This window comes from Vidua chalybeata, chromosome 3 (assembly GCF_026979565.1).
Source record: "Vidua chalybeata isolate OUT-0048 chromosome 3, bVidCha1 merged haplotype, whole genome shotgun sequence".
Classification (NCBI taxonomy): domain Eukaryota; kingdom Metazoa; phylum Chordata; class Aves; order Passeriformes; family Viduidae; genus Vidua; species Vidua chalybeata.
This window is the reverse complement of record NC_071532.1, coordinates 1,543,963-1,570,000: the sequence shown is the minus strand read 5'-3', so window position 1 is coordinate 1,570,000 and position 26,038 is coordinate 1,543,963. Positions and strand designations below refer to the sequence as shown.

Here is a 26,038-nt window from a genome sequence, read left to right as displayed (position 1 = left end):
TATTTTACATCTATATAAGTCAACTGCACTTTCCCCCCTCCCCACGTTTCATAATTGAATTCACAATTTTGGTAGATAACATGAGCAAAGGCAAATCTAGAAAGCGGGTCCCTTGCTGTCTCTTTCATACAACTTTCCAACTTGTAGTTACCAATAATTAGATGCAGAACACAGTTTATACACTTTGCAAAAATATTCTGACAGATGTGCTGTTTGGAAACTTAAATACAAAAGGTGTTAATTTAAGAGTAACCCAAACTATTTAATCTAAAGGGTTACTTGATTTTTGGTAAAACAAATTTTTCTTTCTTTTTTTAATAAAATATCACAATATCATTCTAGATCCAATTCAGCTCATTACTTCAAAGAAATTACAAACTGAAAATGTAATAGCTAAACCATTTTAAAAGAAAAGGGAAAGAAGAGGTTAGATGAATTAGTTAACAGCTCCAGAAGACAGAGCTGTTTTAATAAAGGGAAACGAAAGATTCCAATCAAGCTGCAACTGTTTAGAGAAACAACAAATATATTAATGATATTACTTAAGACAGACATTTAGGGCAGAAAAATATAGCACTTCACAAAATTACATGATACTACCAATAAAATACTTTAGCACATTAGTATACATAACAGTTTTGAGCCACATACGTGCATATATTGTACACTTAGCACATACAGTATACACACATACATGGGATTGTTTTACCCTCATCCCCCCCACCACGACCTCCAATTTGACTGCTGAACTGCAAACCCCCTAGCACATCACCGAGAGTAAGCATGCAACGTCCCAGATATTTTTTTTTTTTTTTTTTTTTACTGCTGCTCTACGTTCAATGTGGCATGACATGCAGGATGCCTCCACACAGTGCATAAACTTTATCTGATGGCAAATTTACTGCCCACTTTGGAAGGAGGAAAAGATATCAAACATTTATTTTCATTAAAGAGTCGCAATTCAGAAGGTTGTTAGGCTTGACTAACGCAAGGCTGCAAGGGCAGACAGTTGCACTGGAGAAACACTGGGTGATACCTCAAGTCTTGAAAACCTCTCACTGGTACTGTCTCAGACAGCTGCTTGCCCTACTACTTTCTAGATATGCCCCTGCTCAAGTGTGGCAGGAATATCCTCCCTTGTGCAAATAAACAACTAACCAAATGCCTGCTAAACATCCAATATGCCATTTTCCAATCATCAAGCATTTACTCATAACAAAGTCAGTTATTCTTGTATCCATTGTACTGTTACCTGACGCAGATTCCTGGTTACTTTCACATCATGCCAGGCATTGTCATTAAATTTCCCATTCACAGGTTCCACCAGCGCTTCAAAGGCCCCTGAGCCCAAATTAATGACCAAGGAGACAGCTCCATTTTTCAGTGCAAGATTGACATAATCGGCCGATTTTCCTGTGTGCAGCATCAGTCCGTTCCTCTGCAGCGTTTTAAACGACAGAGTTATTTCATCACTGCTGCTCTGTATGGGGTTCTGAGATAAATCATAGCAGAAGTACTCTGATCCCTTGAATGTCGCAATATATTCTTCTTTTCCTGGCAAACAAAAGGAGAGAAGCAAACAAATAAATCGCTGGCACTTAATTAAAGGCAACTGGCATGAATTATTTTCATAGCTAATTTAACAGTATTAGTGTAAGCACTGTATCAAAAAATAATTCATTTAAAACACTTAAAGTCCATGAAGGAAGGAGATAAATGAGATTTACCGTGAACATATTTTTTAACTATTTTCTAACAGAATTAAACACTATTAAACTCAGAAAATAAACTGCACCAGAAATTGTATTAATGCTATTTAAGCAAGATGATCTGAAACACATCTAAATACATAACATTCTAGTCAAAACACAGATCTTTTCCTTCCCAACTCTCACTAAAATTATGACATCTCAAAAAGAATCAGTAACCTAGATACTTCCAGTAGCTCTGCCTAAGGTCTTGAATAAACTAAAGCTACAAAGCATTCATTTAGGAATCTACCTTAAAGCTTTATATAGCACTGTGCCAGACACCAAGCTAACATGAATCAGTAAATGAATAGGTATTTTTTTTTTGCCTGGGATGTACTTTTACTAGCTACTATGTGCCATACAAGTTATTTTTCTTAGTTTATTCTGAAGATGAAACACAAATAGCTGAGCTTTCAATCTCAGACAAGCAAGTATGACATAGATGGAGATTACATTTCCCCTAAAGTCTTATACACTAACACGTACACAGACCTTACACTAGAGGTGTATGGAATTTAGAGCTATAAAAAGGCAAAAATCATCTGTTTAGCCAATAATAAGTTAGTAAAACCCCAATGAAAACCTGCAGGTGTTATGAAGTGTAAGGATGAAGGTGTAAAAGCCTGAGTCAAATTTCAAATGTCAAATTTCATCCTTCCTGAGGATAAACTCAATCTCCAGGACAGAGCTACACACATCAGTGTGATACCATCAGAACAAACCCAAAACATATGCATAAATACCTAGATAAAGGGAATTTAAGAGGCCAGTGAATGACAGAATATGCAAAAATCAGGTGTGAGGACACAGGTTTTTTGAGAAGTCCTCAGGTGCATTTGTCTTCTGTTGTAGCCTATACACTAATTTTGATCCTGGATATTCAAAATGCTTCTCCCTAGATAGGAGAGTAAGTTCAGAGACTACTGCAAAATACATCAGATAAAGAAGCAGACAATGATTGGATTTTGCTTTTACTTTGCTTTGCAATAAGAACATTAGAAGTTATTAGTCTTTGTTTACTTGAAGTGCTTTCTCTCGGATTTGATGCAGAATACCTGGTGGCTTGTGGGTTTTTGTTTTGTGTTTTTTTTGTGGGAGTTTTTTTGTGGCAGTAGCCAAATCATACTAGACTACAATGTAAGAAACCCAATGTGACTGCCTATCAATTTTGCTCTCTTTAGAGCTCAAAGCAAGATTCAGCTGTATAGCAACTGATAGCAACACATCCTGGATCCTGACATGTTTCAGTAGAGGAGGAACACCTTGGCTCATGGTGCATAAAGGATTCACAAATAATGCATTTTCTGGGCTTTCAATGCACTCAAAGCAGCAGCCTGCATCTCATCTAATGAATATTTAATAAAAGCATAAAACGCTCAAGCACAAATTTATTTGCTATGGGTGCTTGCTGCACAGGCTTATTAAAGCAGCATGAATACCTACAATGGAGAGATGATAAAACAGATGCAGCAGCCTGGTATTTGTAGTTTTGTCCCAGGTATTTAATGACTGTACCACAAAAAAAGTGAAGGACATAAATGTAGCAACATGCAAAATATTTATGTACACACATTATGCACTGTAAACGGCTTCTGATCATTCACACAGACACAAAAATGTATGGAACTGAAGTACACACCAGGCCCTTTTTACATAAATTATTCCTAAACAAGGACTTGAAGAAGCAAGCAGTTCATCCAAGAAAAAACTTGAGTAATTCTTCAAGCAATACCCCTGCAGAATTCACTGTTAATTTTTTTTTATCCTCTCTCATTCCTCTATTCCTTTCAGCTTCAAAATATAGTCCATGATACTGAATATCAACAAGTTAAAAATTTTGAACACATTACTTTTATTTGCATCATTTATTTACATAATTATTTGATTTACATCAAACTAACATTCACTTGTTTAAAAACTGAATTTCACTTCTAAACAACAACAAAAAAAAAAAACACAAAAAAAAAAAAAACACAAAAAAAAAAAAAAAAGGGAAACTTAAACTGTGCACAGCATTTTACCTCAGAGGAAACATTTTGGTGAAAAAACATGAACACTGTGGATAAAGACACTAACTGCATGCTTTTACTACCAAACTATTTTTTCTGCACACCTGACAAACCCAAAATACCCATTATCTGCTATTTTTATGCTGTTTCCAATGCCATGTATTCAAACATCTTCTATGACAATATTCTAGTTTGGTCCAACTAAAAATATTACCTAAATTATTTGAAGCAGGAGAGGGCATACCAATAAAATACCTCCACATTTCTCCAGTCTTCAGAGTAATTAATTCCTCACAAAAAAATTCAACTTCCCCCTTATGATCATTTGGATGAAACCTCAGGCATATTTGCCCTCAGTTTAGCACTGATATTTGGGAATTGATTGGGCACTGCAACTCCAAATCTGCCTTGCCATGCCCAGCTCTGAAATGGGAAAATAGGAGGTAAAACACCCACAGGTTTGCCACAGGCTAGCAAAGATTCAGGAAAACCAAGAAGAGGAAATCAGCTTACCAATCTTTATAGTGCTTTGTCACAGAAAACCAGACTTTTTGGCACACAGAGCAGAAGGCACATGAGTCAAAATGTTTCAGTGCAGGACAGAAAAGCCACTAAATAATATTGGTAATCAAGCCTGTATAAGTTTTTTAAATATAAAAAGGATGCTCTATTTTACTCTTGATAGGAATGTATGTATTTAGAATGGACATTAAAAAACATCCATAAAACATTCAAATGTTTTATGTAAAAAAACCCACTCAATCTGTTGCTGCATTTCATACCACAATTTTTGTTGATCCTTTAAGCAAATTAAGAACAGGCTTCATTAATAACCAGTTGTGTAAACTGCTGGTTGTTTGTTTATTTTTTTCAAATTATCACTTAATGACACTTAGAGAAACCATTAAAAATGCATAGCAGTCATTCTAGCCAGTATGAAGTGTTGCACTTCATTTAATGATTAAAATGTAATTACCTGCACAGAAAAGCACAAGATAATATGAACACCATAAAGGAGTTTAGCATGCTTTTATTCTGAATTTTGAGTACTGTAAATTGTTGTGTATTATGGCAGTGAAAATCCAGAATTACAGGAGATGTGCAAATACAGAATGGCACAATCTGTTTGTGCCACAGAAAGGATTCACACAACAGAAGCACTCTTAAAGCACCTGTTGCTGCAGGAAAGGTTTCTTTCTTTGCCCCATTGAAGTCAACAACAGTTTTAGTATTCAACCCTTTGGAAGTTCATTTAATCCTTAGTCTGATTAAACACATGGAAGCAATACTTCCATGGGCTTTAGCAGATTTTCCAGTCCTGCATAAGCACTATGCTGAGCTTTATAGCACATCCACCCATCCCACTGGCAGTATTACATCATAAACCAGGTCTGCCTGGATCCATATGAATTTGATCACGTGCCCATGCCTGATTCAAATCCCACACATAGGACTGGATGCTTTGATCTCATTAGGTAGCACCAACAAGGGAACCACAGACAAGAGAAAGAAAATTGCAGCAAGAGTAAATCAAATCTGTTTATTCATAGCTGCAATGTTCCTTTACCTGAGAACCCAAAAGTTTATTAAATAAACCCCAACAAGCCATGTGACAAACCCACCTAAGTATTACACAACAAAACCTGGTAGAGTGCTGTCAATTTATCTGTCTGCCAAAATAATTACTGCCAAAGAGAGAATCAGCTGACACCACAGATACTCTACTTCTAAGAACCAAGTTCCTTCAAAACATTAAATGTATTCTGAATAAATAAATTATGCCAAACCAGAGTCTAGTATGTTCCCAGATGTACTGTTCAGTGCTCCATTCCACAGCAATTTAAAATTCAACTACTTATCTGCTACGCCATCAATATATAAAAACTTATAAGGTCTTTCTGAAAAAGCAATGCAACTTAGGAAGGCTACACCAAAACAGGACATAGACAAAACCATTAATGAGAATGACTGATACAATGAAACCAGACAGCCTGAATGGCTGCTTCTGTTAAAAAACTGAACTTCACTTCTAAACAACAACAACAAAAAAACTTAAACTGTGCACAGCATTTTACCTCAGAGGAAACATTTTGGTGAAAAAACATGAACACTGTGGATAAAGACACTAACTGCATGCTTTTACTACCAAACTACCTTTTCTGCTCACCTGACAAACCCAAAATACCCATTATTTGCTATTTTTATGCTGTTTCCAATGCCATGTATTCAAACATCTTCTATGACAATATTCTAGTTTGGTCCAACTAAAAATATTACCTAAATTATTTGAAGCAGGAGAGGGCATACCAATAAAATACCTCCACATTTCTCCAGTCTTCAGAGTTATTAATTCCTCACAAAAAAATTAAACTTCCCTCTTATGATCATTTGGATGAAACCTCAGGCATATTTGCCCTCAGTCTAGCATTGATATTTGCAGGAATACTATTCCTGTAGGAATAGTATTTTTTTTTGCAGGAATGCTATTCCATCCAGAGGGAATACTCTCCACGTGAGGTGTGCACTGCTGAACCTGCAGTGGTCTCAGGATGCATCATGCACGAGGCACCTCAGCACACTGCTTTTTTAGGAAGCCAACCATCACCCTTCCATTAGTACATCACTCACTGGAGCTTGAGATGAAAAATTACAAGGACTATAAAGTAGTTCTCCAATTATTATACTGAATTTGACTGGTTCTTGTTTCCAAGTCACATAAAAAGGATGATCAGATTGCGTTTAGAAATAAAAAAAACAGGCACTCAAAGAAGAAACCAAAATAATACTGCCTAGTTTAAAAAAATTAAGACTTCAGTATGAAACCAACAAAAATGATGGAATTATGTTAAAGCCTAAGACATTCATTCTGAGAGAATGCAGGAGGTCTGCTTTATCAGTTAGGGTTGAGTTAACTTCTACAAGTACCACTCTTGTTCTACACTAGCAGTTTTCTGTTCCTATCTCTTGTAAATAACTTTTTTTTAACAGAAGAATCTTCCATGGTTTCTTTCATTTCTCGCAATCTTTATCTTTTCCTTTCCAGACACTATACTCTTTGCCCTCTAAACAAGTCTCCACAGAAGATTCCAAGGAAGCAATTTGGAAGAAAAAAATCACATTCATGATTCCAAATCCACAGCTGAGAAATATCTACATGCTTATTTCCTATTTTTAATGCTCCCTTCCCTCTCCAGTAAGTACAGATTCCTGTGTCCTTTCCTTTTGTGAGGGAATAATTTCATTATGAGGTAATCATGACTAACCTAACATGAGAACAAAAGTGGAAAACTTGTTTAAGACCATAAGCAATTTTTTCTGAAGGACTGAGGAATTCCTTCTCATGGGCTCCTTATTATTGTTTCAAATTATCCTTTTGCAAAAAAAAAAAAAAAAAAAAAAAAAAAAATATTTAATCATTCCACAGATTCAGGGATCTGATGAACCAATCCAAGCCTTTCTCTGGCAGAAAATGTTCCACTCAAAACCATGGCAAAGTAAAACTTTGATTAGTTTTATAACCAAGTGCTTTGGACTGCCATAATCCCTGCTTGCTCCTGGAATGCACTATCAGAACATGGTTTATCTCACACTACACCTGTGATCCCGGGCACCAAAGCCTGCACTAGTGGTGTCCAACATAAAACTAACATCCATTGCAGCAAAATGAGGTGCAAAGAAAAAAAATCTACCTGCTGAGACAAATGTAACAGCACAACTGATACAAAGTCAGGTATAACATCATGATGCAAAGAAACTTGAGGAAGTTTTCCAGCTCCTGTTTTGTTTCGCACACAATCATTAAATCAGAAGTATCAACCTCTGACCCCTTCCCACCAGAATTCAATCTCAGATTAGAATAAAATTATGATAGTTGCTACTTATGACAAATGACTTGCAGGGAACACGAGATAAGTGATAAATTACTCCATTTTGCTAAACAGCCATTTAAATTCATAACTAAAATGGCTACACCATGCAATTTCCTCACTAATTTTCATGTCCTTTTATTTAATCACACAGAGTATGCACTTCAAAAGCAGATTTGCAGCTGGGGAGGGAGAGGAAAGCAAGCAGGATTTTTCAGGAATGGTGCCATCTTAGTGTACATGAAATACTAAATAGCTAGCAGGTGAAAATAAGAGACCCTTTTTCTAATTAGCAGCTGCATCATTAATAAGTGGATTACAGTACCCCGCACTTCATATCGTAACGATAATGTGTCAAAAAATTACTCAAAACCTCAAAGTTTGAAACCGTGATTTTAAAGGCATTCTTGCTAAATTAAGAATAAACTGAAAAATGTCAAATACTCTCACATCACTTCTACATTCACAGGAGAAACTGCTTTTCCTCAACCTTACTGTTGCCTTAAAACTCATTTATGAATTTTGCTAAGAAGTTGGGAAACAAGAGCAGAAATATACCAACAAATAAATACAGGCTTCAGTTTCTGCAGCAAGCTAAAAACCATGCTGGACAACTTTCCAAAGGCCTTTTTTCAAGGTTCCTACTGACTTTACAGCTAAACTGCAAAATGCAGATTTCTAGTTTCAAAGGATCAGAATGACAGATTTTCAGTATCAGATTGCTTACAGAACTGGTAGAAAAACTGATGTTAAGATAGGAAAAAATACTGGTTTTATTTTTACTCCTCATGAGTATATAACTTGTGCAAATGTGAGTTTTAGAATTAACTTGCTTTGAGCAAGAAACAAATGCAGTAATTCTTGCAAAGAGTGAAAGCAGTCTCTGTCCTAGATAAAAAAAAACCATTTTCTGGAGTGCTTCTTGGACAAAGCAGTAGCACTTTCATCCTTGCTGAGAGTTTTCCAAATTAGCTGCTTTTGTTTTTCATTGTCCTGAGTAAAAATGTGGAATAGGAGAAGAACAAAATGGTTTTTTTTTTTGTTGGGGTTATATTTAAACAGACCTTTCAAATGAAAGAACAAGGAAGAAAACGATCCCCAATAACACATTTTATGTGTAGAAAGAGTTAATGAGTTAAATGATCTGATAAGGAACAGTTTCAAAGCTAATAAGAAACTTCTGAGACATCAGCTGAATACCACTCCTATGGCACCACACAGCACTAGGGGATTAGTGCAGCACGTCCTGGGGTTTAGATGCAATAAAAAACAACAAGCAATTTTCTAGTCCTAATTAACTCCTCTTAAAAGAAGCCCTTTGTAGCAATAAGCGTTCCAGAGATGCAGGGGGAATGCCACTGCAATGGTATTATGTACATGATGAGCCACTGCTATAAAACCAGTTTTGCACTTGTCTCAGAGGGGTACTACAGGAATATGTAGCATTTGACACAGTAAAAAGAGATCCAGAATGGATTTGAAAAAGGTAAAACAAAACTGCTTCCAGAGGGGACTGACAAAACCAGCACTTTTTTTTTTTCAATCTCTGCCTAAGATTATATCATTGAAGGAATATCTACATAAAAACATATGGGAAAAGTTGGTTGGATCTCTATGTTAGTCTTCAAAACATGTTTGGAAGAAGCTATTTATAACTTTTGGTCTTCCTATAAACATGGAAATGTAATGTGAAAACCGTTGTTTTATTACATCTTCCAGCCTGTTGAGGATACTCTCATTTAAGAAAGTTTTTTCACATATAAAACAAAGAAAAATATTTCCGAGTTACTGAGCACAGGAGGAAGACATTCTATGAAAGGATCCTACAGCAACAAGAGGGATCTGAGAAGCTGAAGTCTCAGCTGAAGAAATCTGCTGTTCAAAATAACAAGCAGAGAAATGTGCTAATGGCCTGTTGCTACACTAGAAATATTTGATCTAAACAAGCCATCTAATATCTCTTTGCAACCCTGCCTCCTCACACGCAGTGAAAGGAATTACTATGTCAGCTACAAAGAGTAAAAAAACTCTTTTTTATTGATTAGTTCTGGATACAGAAGAAGCTCAAAACTTCTCCAAAGAGGCAAAGCATTAGTCAAAAATACTCTTTGAGCTTCATTATCTCAATTCATTGTCATGTGGAAAATAATTCAGCCAAGACTATATTGTTTAACACAAGGCTGCATACAAGTAGCAGCATCAGGATAAATCTGCCTTCTTGTGACGCATTTGATATTTATTTTGGCACACCAGAATTACCTTCAGCCACCATCCATACATAGGTCAGGTATTCAAGTGAGTTACGGGATCAGAAACGTTATTATTAAAAACTGAAGTAAGAGTTATAAGAAATTCAATATAGTGTTTTTAGAAACAGTTTTTTCTTCCAAAGAATGATAAAAGTAGAAGAATTTTCATTTAGCGAGCAAAAGAATAGTGCCAATTTAAATTGGTTTGAATAATTGGTGCTGAATGCTAATATCTGATAAATTTCATTAAAAATTCAGATAACCTTCCTCCAAATTGATTAATGATCACTACAATGACTAATGATATTTTACCTTGATGAATGTAACTGATGGACAAAGCACTAAGGACAACAGCAGCATTTAATCGATGAGCACAGCACAGATCTTTAGTGGATTGAGTTTGGAACAGACAACATTCTGCTCTGCAAAGAAGAACCAACTATGTGTCCACAGTTAAAAAAATAAATGTGCATTTTAAAATGGAGGCAAATCGAAAAAAAATATTAGTAAGTATTTGTATAGCAGGGATTCTGGTCAAGGTCATGGCAATAAAAGCAGCTGAACTGTCTGTACTTTGCAGAGGAAAACACCCACAGGTATTTACACAGAACTGCAACCACCTGCATGTGTATGGCAAGAAACATTCAAGGGCAAATCCAGAACCAGGAAATGACTATTTAAAAATTCAGATGAAGCACTTGAAAGGACTTCCCAAAACACAGAAAACCTTGATGGTTCTGATAGTGCTGTTACCATCTCCAGAGGCTGCAACACATCTTCCTAGAAATGTTTTGACCTATTACTTGCAGGTTTGTTTTTTTTTTCAGTGTTGCCCTCCACTCTCTTCTTCCCTGTATCTTAGTTTTTCTCCTTCAGAGACCTTTCTCATTGCCCTGCAATTCCTGCTGAGAGGCAGAGGTTGGCTAAGCTGTATGCTGGTCAGTGTTCTCACTAATCAGCAGTCACTGGAAATCCCCAATAACATCTGAAGATCAGAATAAACCTCAGTAATAAAAAATCCCTCACACCTCTATCTGTATTTTGTGTGCAGCAGTCAGATAAAGGAATATATAAAAGTAGAGTGTTAAGGATAGGCGAAAAGGCAAACTGAAGTCAAACTGATTTAACAAATTTTACTATGGAAAAGACAGTAAAGATTCATGAAATCTGCAGGAGTGTGACAGATGATATTCTACACCAATGCATTGTAGTTATTTTTTGCTTTTCTGGCACTACTGTTGCTTCTTAAATTATCGCTCGTCTTTCCAAGACAATAAAGAAAAAAGCAAAACTACCATTATTTTTGTAGTGGTTTGACAGGATATAACTGCTTTTCATTCCCCTTCTTCCTACCCCAAATCAAAACTTAGGCCATAGTATTTCAGAACATGGGAGATGTTGAGGAAAAAGCACTGTCCACGTAAGCTAGAGCCTACTACTAAATATAACACCAAGGTTTTGTGCAAACAACAACCAGAGATATTCAGATGATAATTTCACATGTGGCAATCTCAAAATCTGATTCATCTGACTGCAATGAAAATAGGTAAGGTTTTTTTTGCTAATAACCACAGATAGTTATCAATGCAACTTACATCAAGTTTTAAAGGACTAGTAGCAACAACATCACAAGGTTTTAAGAAAAAAAGTGCTGCTGAAATAAGTCATTGCCACTACAGAGCCACTTCATGAAACAAGCCCACTTGTGGATGTTGCAATTCTGTAGCATGGAAAAGCTTCCTAAACACATAGCAAGACATCAATGAAATATTAAAGCTCTGAAATCCGTTCCCCCACACATTTTTCCATGGTTCTCTAAAGCTTACCCCCATAACATGATGAAGGAGGATACAGTTCAAAGAATACCTTCAACTTCTAGTTTTTAAACATGATAATTCTCGCTATGGCTTCACAGAATCACAGAATTGGTCAAGCTGGAAGGGACCACAGTGAGACATTTGGTCTGCTCTCCCTGCACAAGCAGGGTCATCCCACAGCACAAGGCACACGATGGTGTCCACAGATGGTTCTGGAATCTCTCCAGCAAGGGAGATTCCACACCTTCTCCGGGCGATCCATCCCAGTTCATGGTTACCGGCCCAGGGAAGTTCTTCCTCGTGCTCAGGTGGAATCTCTTACACATCAGTTCCTGCCCATTGCCTCTTGTCCTGTTGAGTAGAGCCTGGTCCATCCTCTGACATCTCTCCCCTCAGAGACGTTGATGAGGTTCCCTCTCAGTCCTCTCTCCTCAGGGCTGAGCAGCCCCAGCTCCCTCAGCCTTTCCTCACAAGAGAGGCTCTCCAGACCCTCGATCATCCTTGTCCCCCTCCACTGGACCTGCTCCAGGAGCTGCACGTCTCTCTCCTCCCATGGAGCCCAGCACTGGACGCAGCACTCCAGATGTGCCTCAGCAGGGCTGAGTGGAGGGCCAGGATCACCTCCCTCAACCTGCTGGCAATGCAGTTCCCAATGCAGCCCAGGACACCATCGGCCTTCTTGGCCACGAGGACACACTGCTGGCTCAGGGACAGCTTGTTATCCACCACAGCCCCCAGGTCCTTCTCCACAGCACTTCTTATTCTTCTCTTCAAGAAACACCAGGGCTTGGCTTGGCTGTCTAACACTGACTCTTAAACAGAGTTTAATAATGTGCTAACATACTTCCAGTAAGCTATAACAAAATAAGGCTTTCCAGATCTACTCTTGATACCAATTTTTCTTTTAAATGAGACTTGCAAAAACTGATAAGCAGGTTTCTTGGCCTGACCACAACTTTAAAACTGTATGTGCACTGATTTATTTTCAGCTATGAGTATATAAAAAGAGCTATGCCTAAAATGGTCCTTTAAATATAAATCTAGACATGTATTTTAAAAATATAAAAGATTTCTAACTCTTTCCAAGTCTTATTATCACATCTGTGAAAATCCAAGAAAACTTCTGCAAGTAGTAAATCAGTATTACATATGCTTTACATTTAGTTTTTTGAAGACTGACTAGCCCCTTCCTCATTAATTCAGTATTACCTCCTTATTTTTTCAGAAGTCATAAGTCTTTGAAACTACTTGATAAGGAGGCCTCCCTACTGAGATTACCAATAGTCTTTTTATAGAAGCCTGCAGGAACACTGTAAAAGCAAAAGAAGATTAGCAGAGTATAAAAATAATTGGACTCTTGTGCTGTATTGATATTTTAGAGGAAAGATTTGCTGTCATGACTGGGCCAAGATATCTGCTGGTAAATTCCACTGAAGACAGCACACTTGCACCACTGGTACTTTATCCTACCCTTTATGCAATAAATATGTCTAAGAAGGTGAGATACTTCGAGTGTCACAGATAATGTAAAATATTTGCACCATTGCATGGATCTAACATAAAACTTAACAACTCATTTCTCAGGTAATGGAAGGGGTAGAAAAAAGCTGGAGATAGAAAGAGTGACACTGTCAGAGATACTGCCTCATTTTAGAAACATTAGATATTAAGAAGTAATACCAGCCCTCCAGGAACTTGTCTAAAATAACTGCTTAAAAGACTTCAATATTTATTATTACTGCACAGGAGCTTAGAATTATTTACAGCCTTCTGCCCTACAGATGTGAAATAGAAACAAGACTGTAATCATCCAAATAACACTTAGAGAAGAAAACATAACTGAAAATATGATTTAACATATCTTACAAAGGATAATCAAAAGAGAAAAGCTGTGACACACTACTGACAAGCACATTACATAAATTTCAGGTTTGGGTACTCTTTCAAGAATCTAATCTGCATTCAGGGTCTGAAGTTCCTCCACGTTTCAAGGCACTAAGACTGTGTTCTCCACAGCTGCTGCTACTCCACTAAGCCATCCACTGGAGAGGGCAGGGAGAAAAGCAATGGAGTCTGTATCCTTCACCACATGTTTTGGCAACTGATATCTATTTTCCACAAACTTCCATCTCCTAACTAACGTGGAAAAAAATGCAAGATTGAAGTCAACGACAGCAGGAGCCACAGGCTGGTTCCTTCTGAACAGCTTGAGCATGACTGCTGGTCCCACACTAAAGCACACAGGAGCAAGGGCTACAACCAGATTGATTATTCACACACAAATAGTGTAGAACAAATTCTATGGAAACTTTCAATGTAATAAACCCCTTCTTCTCCCCTCAGAGCAAAAAAAAAAAAAAAAAAAAAATTCCCTCTACAGTACAGAGGAAGTGAAAGTTCTCTTCAAATCATAATTTGAGCACAAATGCTCTCCCCAGCAGCCTCCATTTTTTCTCTCCCACCTGTGCCTCACCGGTCTCCTGTAATTACCCATCAGCTGTTTAGATGCACAGCCCCAGAGGCTGGTGGGGCTTTACATTTATTGCATTAGGAAAATGCCATCATGCAGCAGCCAGAGTGCCAGGATCAATATACAGAAAGTGCTTGCACTCTGAGTTGCACAGGCTATTAATTCAACCTTCTTCTACAACCCTACTGTTTTTCTTTGTATTGCTGAATATAGTTTTGTTTTTCTAAAGTCCCTCCTCATTTTATAGCACCCTGAGAAAAAAAGTAAAGCCCTTTATGCACAATACACAAGACATTTGATTCTGAATACATGCCATTACACTTGTAAAGCTATTTGATTACTACTCTGGATACTTTCAATTAATTAAAATTGAGTTCTTGACAAAACACACTAGCATTCATCACAGAACCACCAGGTCAGTTATGTTCACAAAATAATTTAAACCTTTCTGAACTTTCAGGAAAGGGAATTACTGCATCTGTGAAGAAATAATTCTGTAATTATTATCTCTATTTCTCCCCAAGGCTCCCACACCTTATGGACTTCCCAAGGGTCTGGATTCAAAACTAATAGCTGCATTTAAAGGTGTGTTTAAAGTATTTTAGAATCCTCTCCATCAGTTCAATTTTTGAGGTAACATTATATCACAGTACTCAAATGAAATGGTACAGATATAAACAGTTTAAAATTAAAGGTACATGAATAATTAAGAATTCTTCTGGTCATTAAATTAGAAATTTGCAGAGTAGCAGTCCATTCTTTCTTAATTCACTTCTACCTAAGTTCATTTTCATTGGATTCCTAAACTGAAATCTAGAGGTAAAACACAATTTAACTGGAGGATAATTTGATTATTTTATTATTCAAGGATTATTTGTTTGTACTTTTGTCTGGGGCTATGGAGACAATATGACACTGAAGCATTTCCATCTCATAAACAAAAGCAGGCAGCATTCATCAGTCTGTTAGCCATGAAATTAGGAATGTTTGATGTATCCAAGAGCAGCTCCTGCAGCTCTTCTTTTCCCTGCTACACCCCTCTCATTTATTTCCCTACTCCCCAGATATTAAATTAATAACCAACTTTCCATGCTGCCATACAAGAAACACAGACTAATTTAAGCAGCTTCAGGCTCCCCATTTTTACTTTCTATCCTCATCTTCCACGTTTTGGGGCTTTTTGTGTAAGCACAAAGAAAAGCTGAACAGCAGTCTGCCGTGGTACCTCAGGACACAGTAAAAAAAAAAAAAACAGAACTTTTCTTCACCCATCCTGTTCTGAGCCTTCTGTCAAGTGGATGCCTAGCAAAGGAAATGAGCCATTAAATAATTAAATCCATTTACCCCTGTATTAGCAAAGATCTGCTTCAGAATAAAGGGAAAGCGCAGCTAAAAATTCTATTACAACTCAGGATTTTACCATGGATTTCCAAATTGGTTTCAAAACAAGCTGCATCTTGAGCCATTTCTAGTAGTGCAATAATCAGCATCCAGATATTTCTCCCTGCCTAGTGAGTAGTGTCAGGACAAGACAACTTTAAATATTCCTTGGCTTCTCTCAAGACCCACAAAATGACATTAAATCTTCCTCTCAAAGTCATCAGTTTTTCAAGCCTAGAATTACGTTTGGAAAAGCACATTTTCATTCTCTTAACACTCTACTAATTTTGTAGAGTAACTTTCAGATGATCTACAACATCCTGTGCTTACTCACTCCAGCCCAGCACTTGCTTTTTCCTACAGGCACAGCTGACCACAGACAATGATCCATGAACCAAGCAAACCCCAAACCCTCAAGTGGGCAGATGCAGGATAATTCTGTGTTTTGAATGCTATACACCCACAGCTTTCTGTCATTAATTGAGCTGTAACTTGAGTAGTGACCCAATTTTTTGCTGTAGCTTTTATTGTCAGAACAAAACCAATTATGAACAGCTCCCAACAAAGTTAAATCTTTTTCACATTTTTCTTAAAACACCCTGCTCATTTCTGATACACTTAAATTTAATTCAGTCTCTGTAGACCTCCCAATGCCTTGAATGTACACAGATGAATGCAGAAAGATTAAACATTTTCTTACTGTGACCTACAACAATGTGCTGAAACTTTAATTATTATGTTAATTCAGGCACTGGGCCCAGTGGATTTATTATATCCCAGAAGCTAATACAATCTACTCTGAAGTGAGATGTAGGCATTAGCTGCATCTAAGTATTTTGTGTACAAATATTTAGGCTGTTTAATAAAAGGCTATACAGTAAAACTGATTTTAAAATCTAATCCTAATTTTGGGGCTTTTTCCTCAAGTAGATGTCTCGTTCCTCAGAAGGAATCTGAAAGTGTGGCTCCTTGTAGCAACAAAAGCTTGTGTCTCAGCCAAATGCTATCATCCCCAAATTCAAGGCTTTTGAAGCAAGACTGGTATTTATTAGATTAAAAAAAAATAATTATTATTATACTTGTTTAGACTACCATCATAGGATAACCTTGGAGGGAAAAAAAAACCCCAATCAACAACTCTTTTTTTTCCATTGCAAGAAAGGATGGGGCACATTCCACACTGCGTTAGAGCAATAATGTCCAATCCTAAAATAGTTCATTTGGAATAAAGATGGCTTATAGAAGACAATATCAATCACTGAAAATCAAGAATTTACCTTTTCCCTAATAGACAATACAGATGTTTCTGATCACCTGTCCCTCACATCAAACACAGTTTTGTATCATTCACCAAGGAAAAACGCCTACTGGTTTCTTTTTTTATTTATCCCCTGTCTCAGCCAATATTTTTTGTTATTTTCCATTAGCAACATGATTGACAAAAAAATGAAACTCATATTTTAAATAGTTTTGAAGAGGAAAAGAAAGGTGGAGAAACTTGATGGGGCGAACTCGCCAGACATTGGTAAAACCACTTTTTTTTTTTTATATTTGCTGACTACACAAACTCTTTTCCAGCAATGGAGCTGGAGGTAGCCCATAGAGTTTTATTTTTCCTTGGTTTTGCTACATCCCACTATTTTCTATTACAGCATCACAAAAGCACCTGTGTTGTAATTAGAAGCAATCTGGCTTTCCTCAAGAGAATATTAAAAAAAAAAGTTTAATATAATAAAGGCAAGCAGGAATTAATTAAAGCTTTCAGGCTTTATGCTACCAAGGCAGGGATTTTGTCCTATGCTCATTTTTGATTACATATTTTAATTGTTTACCAACATATTGCCTTGATAACCATCACAAAGACAATTCCAAATTTTCAGGTACAAGTCTTTTTGTTCCAAATAGTAAAAAAAAAAAAAAAAAAGCTACAAAGGAATCTTCCCAACAATATTTTCTCAAGTTGATGTAAATAAAGATGCTTGATATTAAAGACCATGAATAGTTCAAGTATATATTTGTATTACTTTTAAGCAATTTGCCCACAAGAACATTTGTTCCCTGTGTTACATTAAACATTTTCCTACCACAAGATCCAATATTCAAGGGATTCTCACACATTTCTACTCAAGTTTTACACTCATATCCTTCACATGAAAATAAGAGGCTTAATAAAGCACAGCTCTCGTACAAACTTCATCATGTTTTGTTTTCTTGTTTTTTTTTTTTTTTTTTTTTTTTTTTTTTTTTTCTTTAAATTCTCCAAGATCTGAGCTGGTTCACACTACAAAGATAACATTTGAACTTTAATCAATTATATAAATGCAATCAATTCCCATTTATATATGTATACAAATATATAGATAGATATATATAGTATTCCCTGGTCATGAACCTTCTTAAATTTCATTAAATTAATTCCTTCCTCTCCATTTCAGTAATTCTTTAGATACCTAAATTAAAAAAAAAAAAAAACAAAGTATTCTAAAAAAGACTTTTTAAAATATACAAAATTATTTGATAAATTATGTCAATTTTTTCTTCTTGCTCAAGAGCAAACACTATTTTTCTTGATAGTGAAAAAGGAATGTTTTTTTCCACAGCTAAAGAAAGTTCAAAGTTACCATGGCAACTGAACAAAAAGTCACTAAGGACTTGCTACTAAAGGGCTTTATAGCATATAAAAAGTACATTCAGTTAGAGGGATTGGAAAATCTTTTATGGTTATTTTAAACACACAGAACTAGCAAAGTCAGGGGTGCTTATTATGAACAAACATTAAAAGTATACATTTTGGTTATTTTTGCAGTACGGGGCATCACTGAAATGCTTGTTAATTAAAAGTCAACAACTCTAAATTGCATAAGAGAATACTGAAAAACCTCCTTTTGCATGAACTTTGTTGTACTAAATTTTCTCAGCTAAGTATTTTGTTGTTGGATAAAAAGATAATTCAAGCAAAGTATTCATTATACCTCAAATGAAGCAACTCATTTCTTACCTGAGTCTGACAACTTACTGCATTAAGTTAGCAAAAAAAAAAAAAAAAAAAACAGCTAAGCCATGAGGTGTGTGAGAAAATACAGCCCTGCTTTCACATTGTTAAACACACCCCTATATATACACATATAAAAGCCCCACATATTTCTAATTTTATCTTCTAAGGTGTGCTAGCGAATTTGTACATTTCTATATTAGCTATAACTGACTTAAAATAATTAATTGGATAATATTATACTCAGAGTTCTCAAGAGTCAGACTCCAAACGTCCACTGGCATTTCTAGGGATAGGGATTCTGTCCTTCACATGGGGCTGTGTATTCCAGTATAACTGATATTTTTATGAATTAAGTTCTTAACCATTCCCAACTGTTGATAAATTATGTTATTCTACACTGTTCAGGGCACTTGTTGAGCAATTGACTACCTTGAAAGGAAGACAGGCTGAAATTTGGTCAGGCACTTGAATTTACCCTGAGATTTACCCAGACCATCAACCAGCAAAGAAGGCATGAACAACTTTATTCTGCCCTTCACTCACATGCTTTTATTCCTGTGTCTTTCTACTAGTTGTATAAACAGTTCTTATTCATTTTCCAAGGTCTCGCTACAGGATGCCAAAGCCTGCAAAGTCATTCAGGAAATTTCAATTACAAACAAGTAATTGGCTGAGAGAACAAAATCCCACACTGGCATGCTTGCCACTGATTTCTTTAGAAGAGTAAAATAATCACATGCTTTTACTCTACATCCTATCAATCACTGCACTTCACATACAGACCTTGGAAATTTACACCTTGTGTTAGGGTGGACCCTAGAGCGCCTCACTAATTAATTTAGGGCTGTATTTTAAGAGACACATAGTATATTGCCACAAGCCTCTAATTGAAGTTGTATAGAGATGAAAGGATGTTTGGGTCAGCCTACAGTTTTTAAAATCCATGGTATTTCTGATCCTAGTTTCAAGATGTTTCAGACTTATGCAGCAGTAGTGCCCAGTGTTTGCAGAACAGACACACTAAACCTAAGCAAAAGCTTCTGGAGTCTGCAGTTACTCACTCTGTGGCATGTTTTAAGTGTGTGCACATCAATGTAGAACTTAATTCAGAACATTGGTGTGGATTTATTTTCCTGTTGAGCAGCAAGATGTGAAATACCAACTGCAAGGGCATTCCAGTCACATGAGAGTTGCAGCAGAACCTTGCACGTACAAAGGTTTATATTTTGAAGATTCAGGGTCAAAGATTTATCCTCTCTATTCCCTAGAATAATACTTTTCTTACATTCAGGAACCACGTTAATTTAACTAGCATCTAACGATGAAGCCAACTGCTCTGGGCTGCAGCAAGAAAGGCAAGGCCAGCAGGTTGAGGGAGGTGATTCTGCCCCTCTACTCTACTCCACGTGGAGTGATCCAGCCAGCTCTGGGTCCTCAGCACAAGGATGTGGACCCTGCTGGACCCCTGGTTGGAGGGGGTGCAGAGGAGAGCCAGAAAGATGCTCAGATGGCTGGAGCACCTCTCCTGGGCAAGCAGACTGGGGGACCTGGGGTTGCTCAGTCTGGAGAAGACATCAAGGAGATCTTATAGGACCTTCCAGTACCTAAAGAGGGCTTATTCAAATAAAAAAAAAGACAAAGAGTGACTTTTTACACAAGCAGATAGCACCAGGACAAGGGAGAATGTGTTTAAACTAAAGAAAGATATTTAGATTAGATGTTAGGAAGAATTCCTCACTTAGTGAGACACTGGCACAGGTTGCCCAGAGAAATTGTGGGTGCCCCATTCCCAGGAAGTGTTCTGGGCCAACCTGGATGAGGCTTTGAGCAACCTGCTCTAGTGGGTGGCATCCCAGCCCATGACAGAGGGGTTAGAACTAGATGATTTTTGAAGTCCCTTCCAACCCAAACCATTCTATGATTCTGAGATTTGGTAACTCATCAATCCAGAAATAGTTAACCTCTGGGAATTTTAGTACTTCTTTTTACACTATACCTAGTTATTATCAGAGCAGATGGGAACATCCTGAGGAGGGCAATTTGTGTGCCACAGCACATCTTGTGGTTCTATTTATTTAACAATCCAGACTTGGGACCCATCTGGACCACTCAGAGCTCCATGTTAGAGCCCATGTCCTCAGTTTTACTTCCTCCTTCTGTGTTGTGAGGGAGGAGAAGAGATGGCACATGCCAAGTTCTCCACCCAGCATGGAGTTAAAATAGGATCGAATCACCCATCTATACCCAGTCACTGATAAATATTTCCAGTTGTCAACATTTAAACATCAACTTCAGAGCTTATTTGTACAATATTAGTCAAATGAAAACAATATTTTCTAATAATTTTCTACTGTCTTCCCCTGCAAAGATCCTGAAATATCCTACACGTAGCAAATGCACTAAACTTAAGGACTGAATTCAAAGCCTGTAATTTATTCTCGGCACTTTGCATTTCACTTAGATTTGAAAATGACAAGTTGTTGGTCCAATTTTTGTCAACATGTTTTTAATTAGTTCTGAATTTATGACAATTAAAGCTCGCTGTTGCTTTTAAAATGAAGTCACTGAATTTGCCTTAATTTGTTTTCATTGCTCAGCAATGTGTGCATTTTAATTCAACATGGAAATATTCCATCCTCTCTGCTTTCTGTAGGGAAGACGCTACCGTCAACACGATCGTCTTTTTTTTTTTTTTCCCCGTGAAAATTATTGACTAGAAAATAAACTGAAAACATCTTTTGGGAATGCTGGCCATGCTCCACATTTGACTGGCTCCATCTGTATCTCAGCTGACTCAAAAAACCCAGTGCATTCCAAATCTTTTTTGTGGGGGGAGAAAAAAAAAAAAAAAGGAAAATGAAATATTGCATCATAATGCTGATTTCTTGTGTTTGCAGCTGTAGATTTGGTTTTAGGCAAATAATGTCTATTATTCATTAATCTAGGCCCATATGCATGACAAAAAATGTGAAATATGCACTTCACTTAAAAGCTGAGACACTACACAAAAATTAATTGCCACAAACTTTTTTGGGGACAAGGAAAAAGAGGGTTTAAATATGACTAGCATTCAAATGAAGAAATAATTTTGGCAAGTTCTTAGAGCTTTAATAGTAAATGACAAAATTCTATATATTAGAAGAGCAAGGTTTAATCTCATATGCCTCAACCTCATTTCTCCTCCCTTGCTTTCATTTTTCATCAGGAAAGTAATTTTCTCTTCACAGGTCCTCTGTGAATTCATATTGTTCATGCACTATTTCTTTTGTGAATGGCTGTAGACTGATCTATACTTATATGAGTATCTGCAGACTACATGTCTTGGTCAGAAATTGCAGCAGAATCTTCCAAAAAAGTGCTTTAAAAAAATCTGAAGCAACACAAGCTGAAATTATTAACACGGCAAGGGGAAGTCTAATAGCAGAAGTACAGTATGACAACCTGTTTTCTTCTTCAGCTAACATGAGTTCACTAAAAATTATGTACCAAGACCATTTATTTTGTAAGAATTTCAAAGTCCGTTTGGTTGTTGAGGATTTCGTCCCCTTTTTAGCTTCTTATATTTTCTTTTTTAAGGTAGCTTTTGTACACTGCAACTGTAAACCAAAAATTAAACAACACTCTTAGAAGAAGATCTTATAATTAGAAAAAGGAAAGTTATTATTATAAGCTATTGCTTTTCTAGTTTAACTATTAAAGTAAAAAAAAAAAAATAAACCTTGCTCTAACATCCAATTCAAATGACTCAATAATAGAGAAAGCTGAATTAATTCCCTAGAGCACCAACTGTATTTCCATACTTAAAAAATCCATTACCATAAGTGAATACCTAAAAAATTATGGGAGAAAAAATTAAAGCATTCATAAATTTAACTCTAACATCTGATACTTTTCACAGTGAAAATTCAAGTAAGTTTTTTTTTTTTTTCTCAAGTAGATTCAATGCCATCGCTTCCTGTTTTATGCTAGTAAAAAGTTAACCCTATCACTAAGATGACTCTGTGTCTCAGTTCTTGTGACCACTCTATTTGCAAGGTTTAACAATCTTTGTAACAAACAAATCTTTTAACTTCTTATAACTGCATACAGATGTGGCCCAGTTCAGGAGTAAATTCCTTCTGGTTACCAAAGACACCAAGAGTTCAACAAACAGCAAGCATTCTTCATCAAAACTATACTCATTTAACTCGTCTAGCTTGTGACTGCAGCCCCTAAGAAACACTCATAACCCCTTCCAATCCTTCTAACCAGGAAACAAACCCATTAAAACCACATCCACCATTCCTTCCTGCTAGGAACCTCATTCACATCCAGATTTCAGCTCTACCCGTGCCTTCGTAATTGACTTTCAGGGGTGGTCCTGCCCAGGGCCAGGAGCTGGGCTCCTTGTGGGTCCCTTCCGACTCAGCACAATCTGTGACTCGGTGACTTGCAATTAAATCCCAACAATAAAAGGTGATAACATCACTTTTCTTTAAATTTCCCCTTTTGTGCTTGTATACAGAAACATAATAGCTCTTGATCACTTATCAAAGAAGACTGTAAAGTCAACAATGCACTTGCCCCAGCAGACATCCATATGGGAAAGCCTCCTTCCCAAGAGCATTACTGCCTTTTGTTCATGCCTGTCCTGTAATTGGTGCAGTCAAGTCAGAGTAATGTGCTGGAATTCTGTTGTTCTCTTCAATGCCTCTTATCAGAGCCAGATTTTGTAATGTGTTTGAAATGTGGATTACTTGCTCAGAGAAGGAGGCCAAGTGGAAGCTGAATAACCCTGACCTTTCTGAGCTTGGAAAATCAAACCAGTACCAAAAATAAAAAAAAAGAGCACTCATGACCAGAATGAGATCCTTTCATCTTTTTTCAAATGCACATTCAGTGATCAGAGTATGGTCTAATTAGAAAACAAAAACAAATCAGGAAGTTGTTAAACAATCCTTTTGCTCAAAATATATTGAGAAAGTTGCACAAGCTCAAATGCAGTTATGCCACCACTGATACAAGAAATCTTGGTAAACAGTGAGGAGGAAATGCCTCTGCATTAAATCTGTTTCTATAGTTTTCAGCTACACACAATGTTTCTTCCACTGACTCATCTCTGAACAGCAAGTTTGCTCTCATAGGTTTGATGAATGCAATCTATGGACTGGAAATCCAGTTTCCTGTTGAAAAGGCATAACACTTAGCATAACACTTGGAACACCTTTGTTATGTTGTTGTAAATACCAAACTCACCTTCAAAATGCAGCTATTTGCTCTCACAGTTGAAATCTCCTGTGGTGTGAACCCTACCTGTGTTTGAGACTACCATTTCTGACCTGCCCACTAAACAGCTTGAAAGACCCCATTGATTCCTCCATTACTGACCTTCCTCTCAAGGAGAGCCTTTGCATAACCATGATCATGACATTCTCTCCAGATAAATCTTCTTTACAGTGATGCACACGCACAATAAAATCAATATTTACTAAAAAGACAGCAAACCGGAATGGGCTTTGACACGACATCTACAAGATTTGCCAAAATCTTATTTTCCCATCTTTGTTGTCATGAAGAGATGTTTGAAGCATTTCAAGCAACCTTCCTTTAAAACCAGACCTGAAGTTGACAACAGTTATTGCAGGGCTCCGAGACCACAGCTTCATATTCCATTTATTTGTTTTCTTCTATCACAATAGTAAAAGAGTCTCTACCTCAGAGAGACTGATACTTGTCCTTTTGCATTCAATGTATAATGAACTAATTAATCAACTATAATAGGCTTTCTGGGTATTCCAATAATACAAAAAATAACAGTACTGATGGCATAAAGATTTCACAGTGCTCAAAGAGAAGTATAAAACATCTTATTCTCCATGTGCCTAAGCCCAGCAGGCTTTTCACTCCCATTCAGTATCCTTGCACCTTTTGACTTCACTTTCCTAATTAAGACATTCTGTACCTGCATAAGGGTACTTCATTCTTTCTCCCACACCCCTCCAGCCTGTTACCTTCCTTCACAAAGGCATTGCAGCCTTGCAATAGTGCCTCAAGAGCTACTTAAATCTGTAACAAGCAAATCTGTTTGGGGTTTTACCCTCCAAAAGCAACCATAAGCCCAAGGCTTTTATTTATTTATTTAAAATCATCTGTTAATCATCTGTCTGGGTTTAATTGGTTTGCAGTCACAACAAAGATCATGTTGCATGCATTTATCACAGGACAGTGACTTTCTGAGGGGCTGTGACACAGGATGATGTTATACCAGTTAGAACAGAATTGTTAGGCCTATTAAGCACCAGTGCCCATCCAGAGCAATGACAATGCAAGCACAAAACTTGAGGGCAGAATTAGTCATCATTCTGAAAATCAGGCTTCTCAGCTTATATCAAAATCAGACTTTAGTCTGACACTGTTAGTGTATAATACCACTTTTACTCTGTATTAAACCAGAGGTAAAAAGTTCTTAGGACAAAAAAAAAAAAAAAAAAAAGGGACTAACAAGCATGACACACATTATTGTCCTTGTTACTGAGTTATAACACCACTGAATTGCTGTGGCCTGGCAGGGGCTGTCACTTCCACTTGCCATGGCTCCCACTTACTGTGGCCTGATGAGACACGGTGCAAGATCACATGTCACATCTCTTGAATTGAAACACTAATGCAGTGATTTGCTTAATACAGAAACAGCTTCATAAGGAAATTTGCATGTACAAGATTTTATTTTCTTGAAGGACTATGAGAAAGAGATCATATATGTGCCTGATGTTGACAGTTTTTTTTTTTTAACCACATAACTCTGAGATGGTTTGAACTCCCTTCTCCAAGCTCTCTCATTTGGCCAGTGGCTGCAATATACACAAGTCTATTTTTTACATTTGCTTGTGTGTGTTTGAATTCAGAACACATACTTACATCAATTAAGAAAGAAAACCCCAAACAACACTTTAAAGCTCTGGTACAATTATTAAAAATCATTAAATGAAGGATTTCAACATGTCTTTTTTAGAGATAAAAAAAAAAAATCTTCCTTTAAATAATCTTTACAAAGGTAAACACAGCTGCAGTCTTTTATAGTATAAAACCCTTCCATTCTTCTAGGCTCTCATGAAAGTGTGGGTAATTCAGCTGACCAGTACCCTGCAGGTCACACTTTAGTTTAATTTCACAGCATCAAGTTTTTGGCCTATATCTGTCACATGCAGTAGCAATCTCACTTTGCAGCTGCTACAAGGCATAGAGTTGTGATAAAACACAAGTCCACATTTTCACACCAAACTGAAGAACTATCTGGTTGTGCTCTTTTTAGATGCAGTTCTCCACTTTTGAAAGTGGAGAATTACTTACAATTCACTTGCAGAAATATCAGCTTTAAACCTCTCCTTGCTGAAGACTACCTTCTCTACTACCCAAATGAAACAGGGCATCAGCGACAAAGAATTCAAAATAAGACCTTTATTTCTATCTTGGATTTCAAAGTTAGACCATAAGCAAGAACATGTATTTCCAAAAAGTAAGC

At 36.8% G+C, this 26,038-nt stretch overlaps 1 protein-coding gene across 18 annotated transcripts in view; it reads right to left on the bottom strand.

The window, feature by feature from the left end:
- The window catches only part of NRXN1 (neurexin 1), a 673,696-nt gene that overhangs the window by 449,228 nt on the left and 198,430 nt on the right, over positions 1 to 26,038 (bottom strand). For all 18 annotated transcript variants that reach the window (XM_053937300.1, XM_053937286.1, XM_053937282.1 and 15 more), the window contains one exon: positions 1,253 to 1,554. In XM_053937300.1, the coding sequence (XP_053793275.1) occupies positions 1,253 to 1,554 (302 nt within the window). The remainder of the gene's footprint in view (positions 1 to 1,252; positions 1,555 to 26,038) is intronic.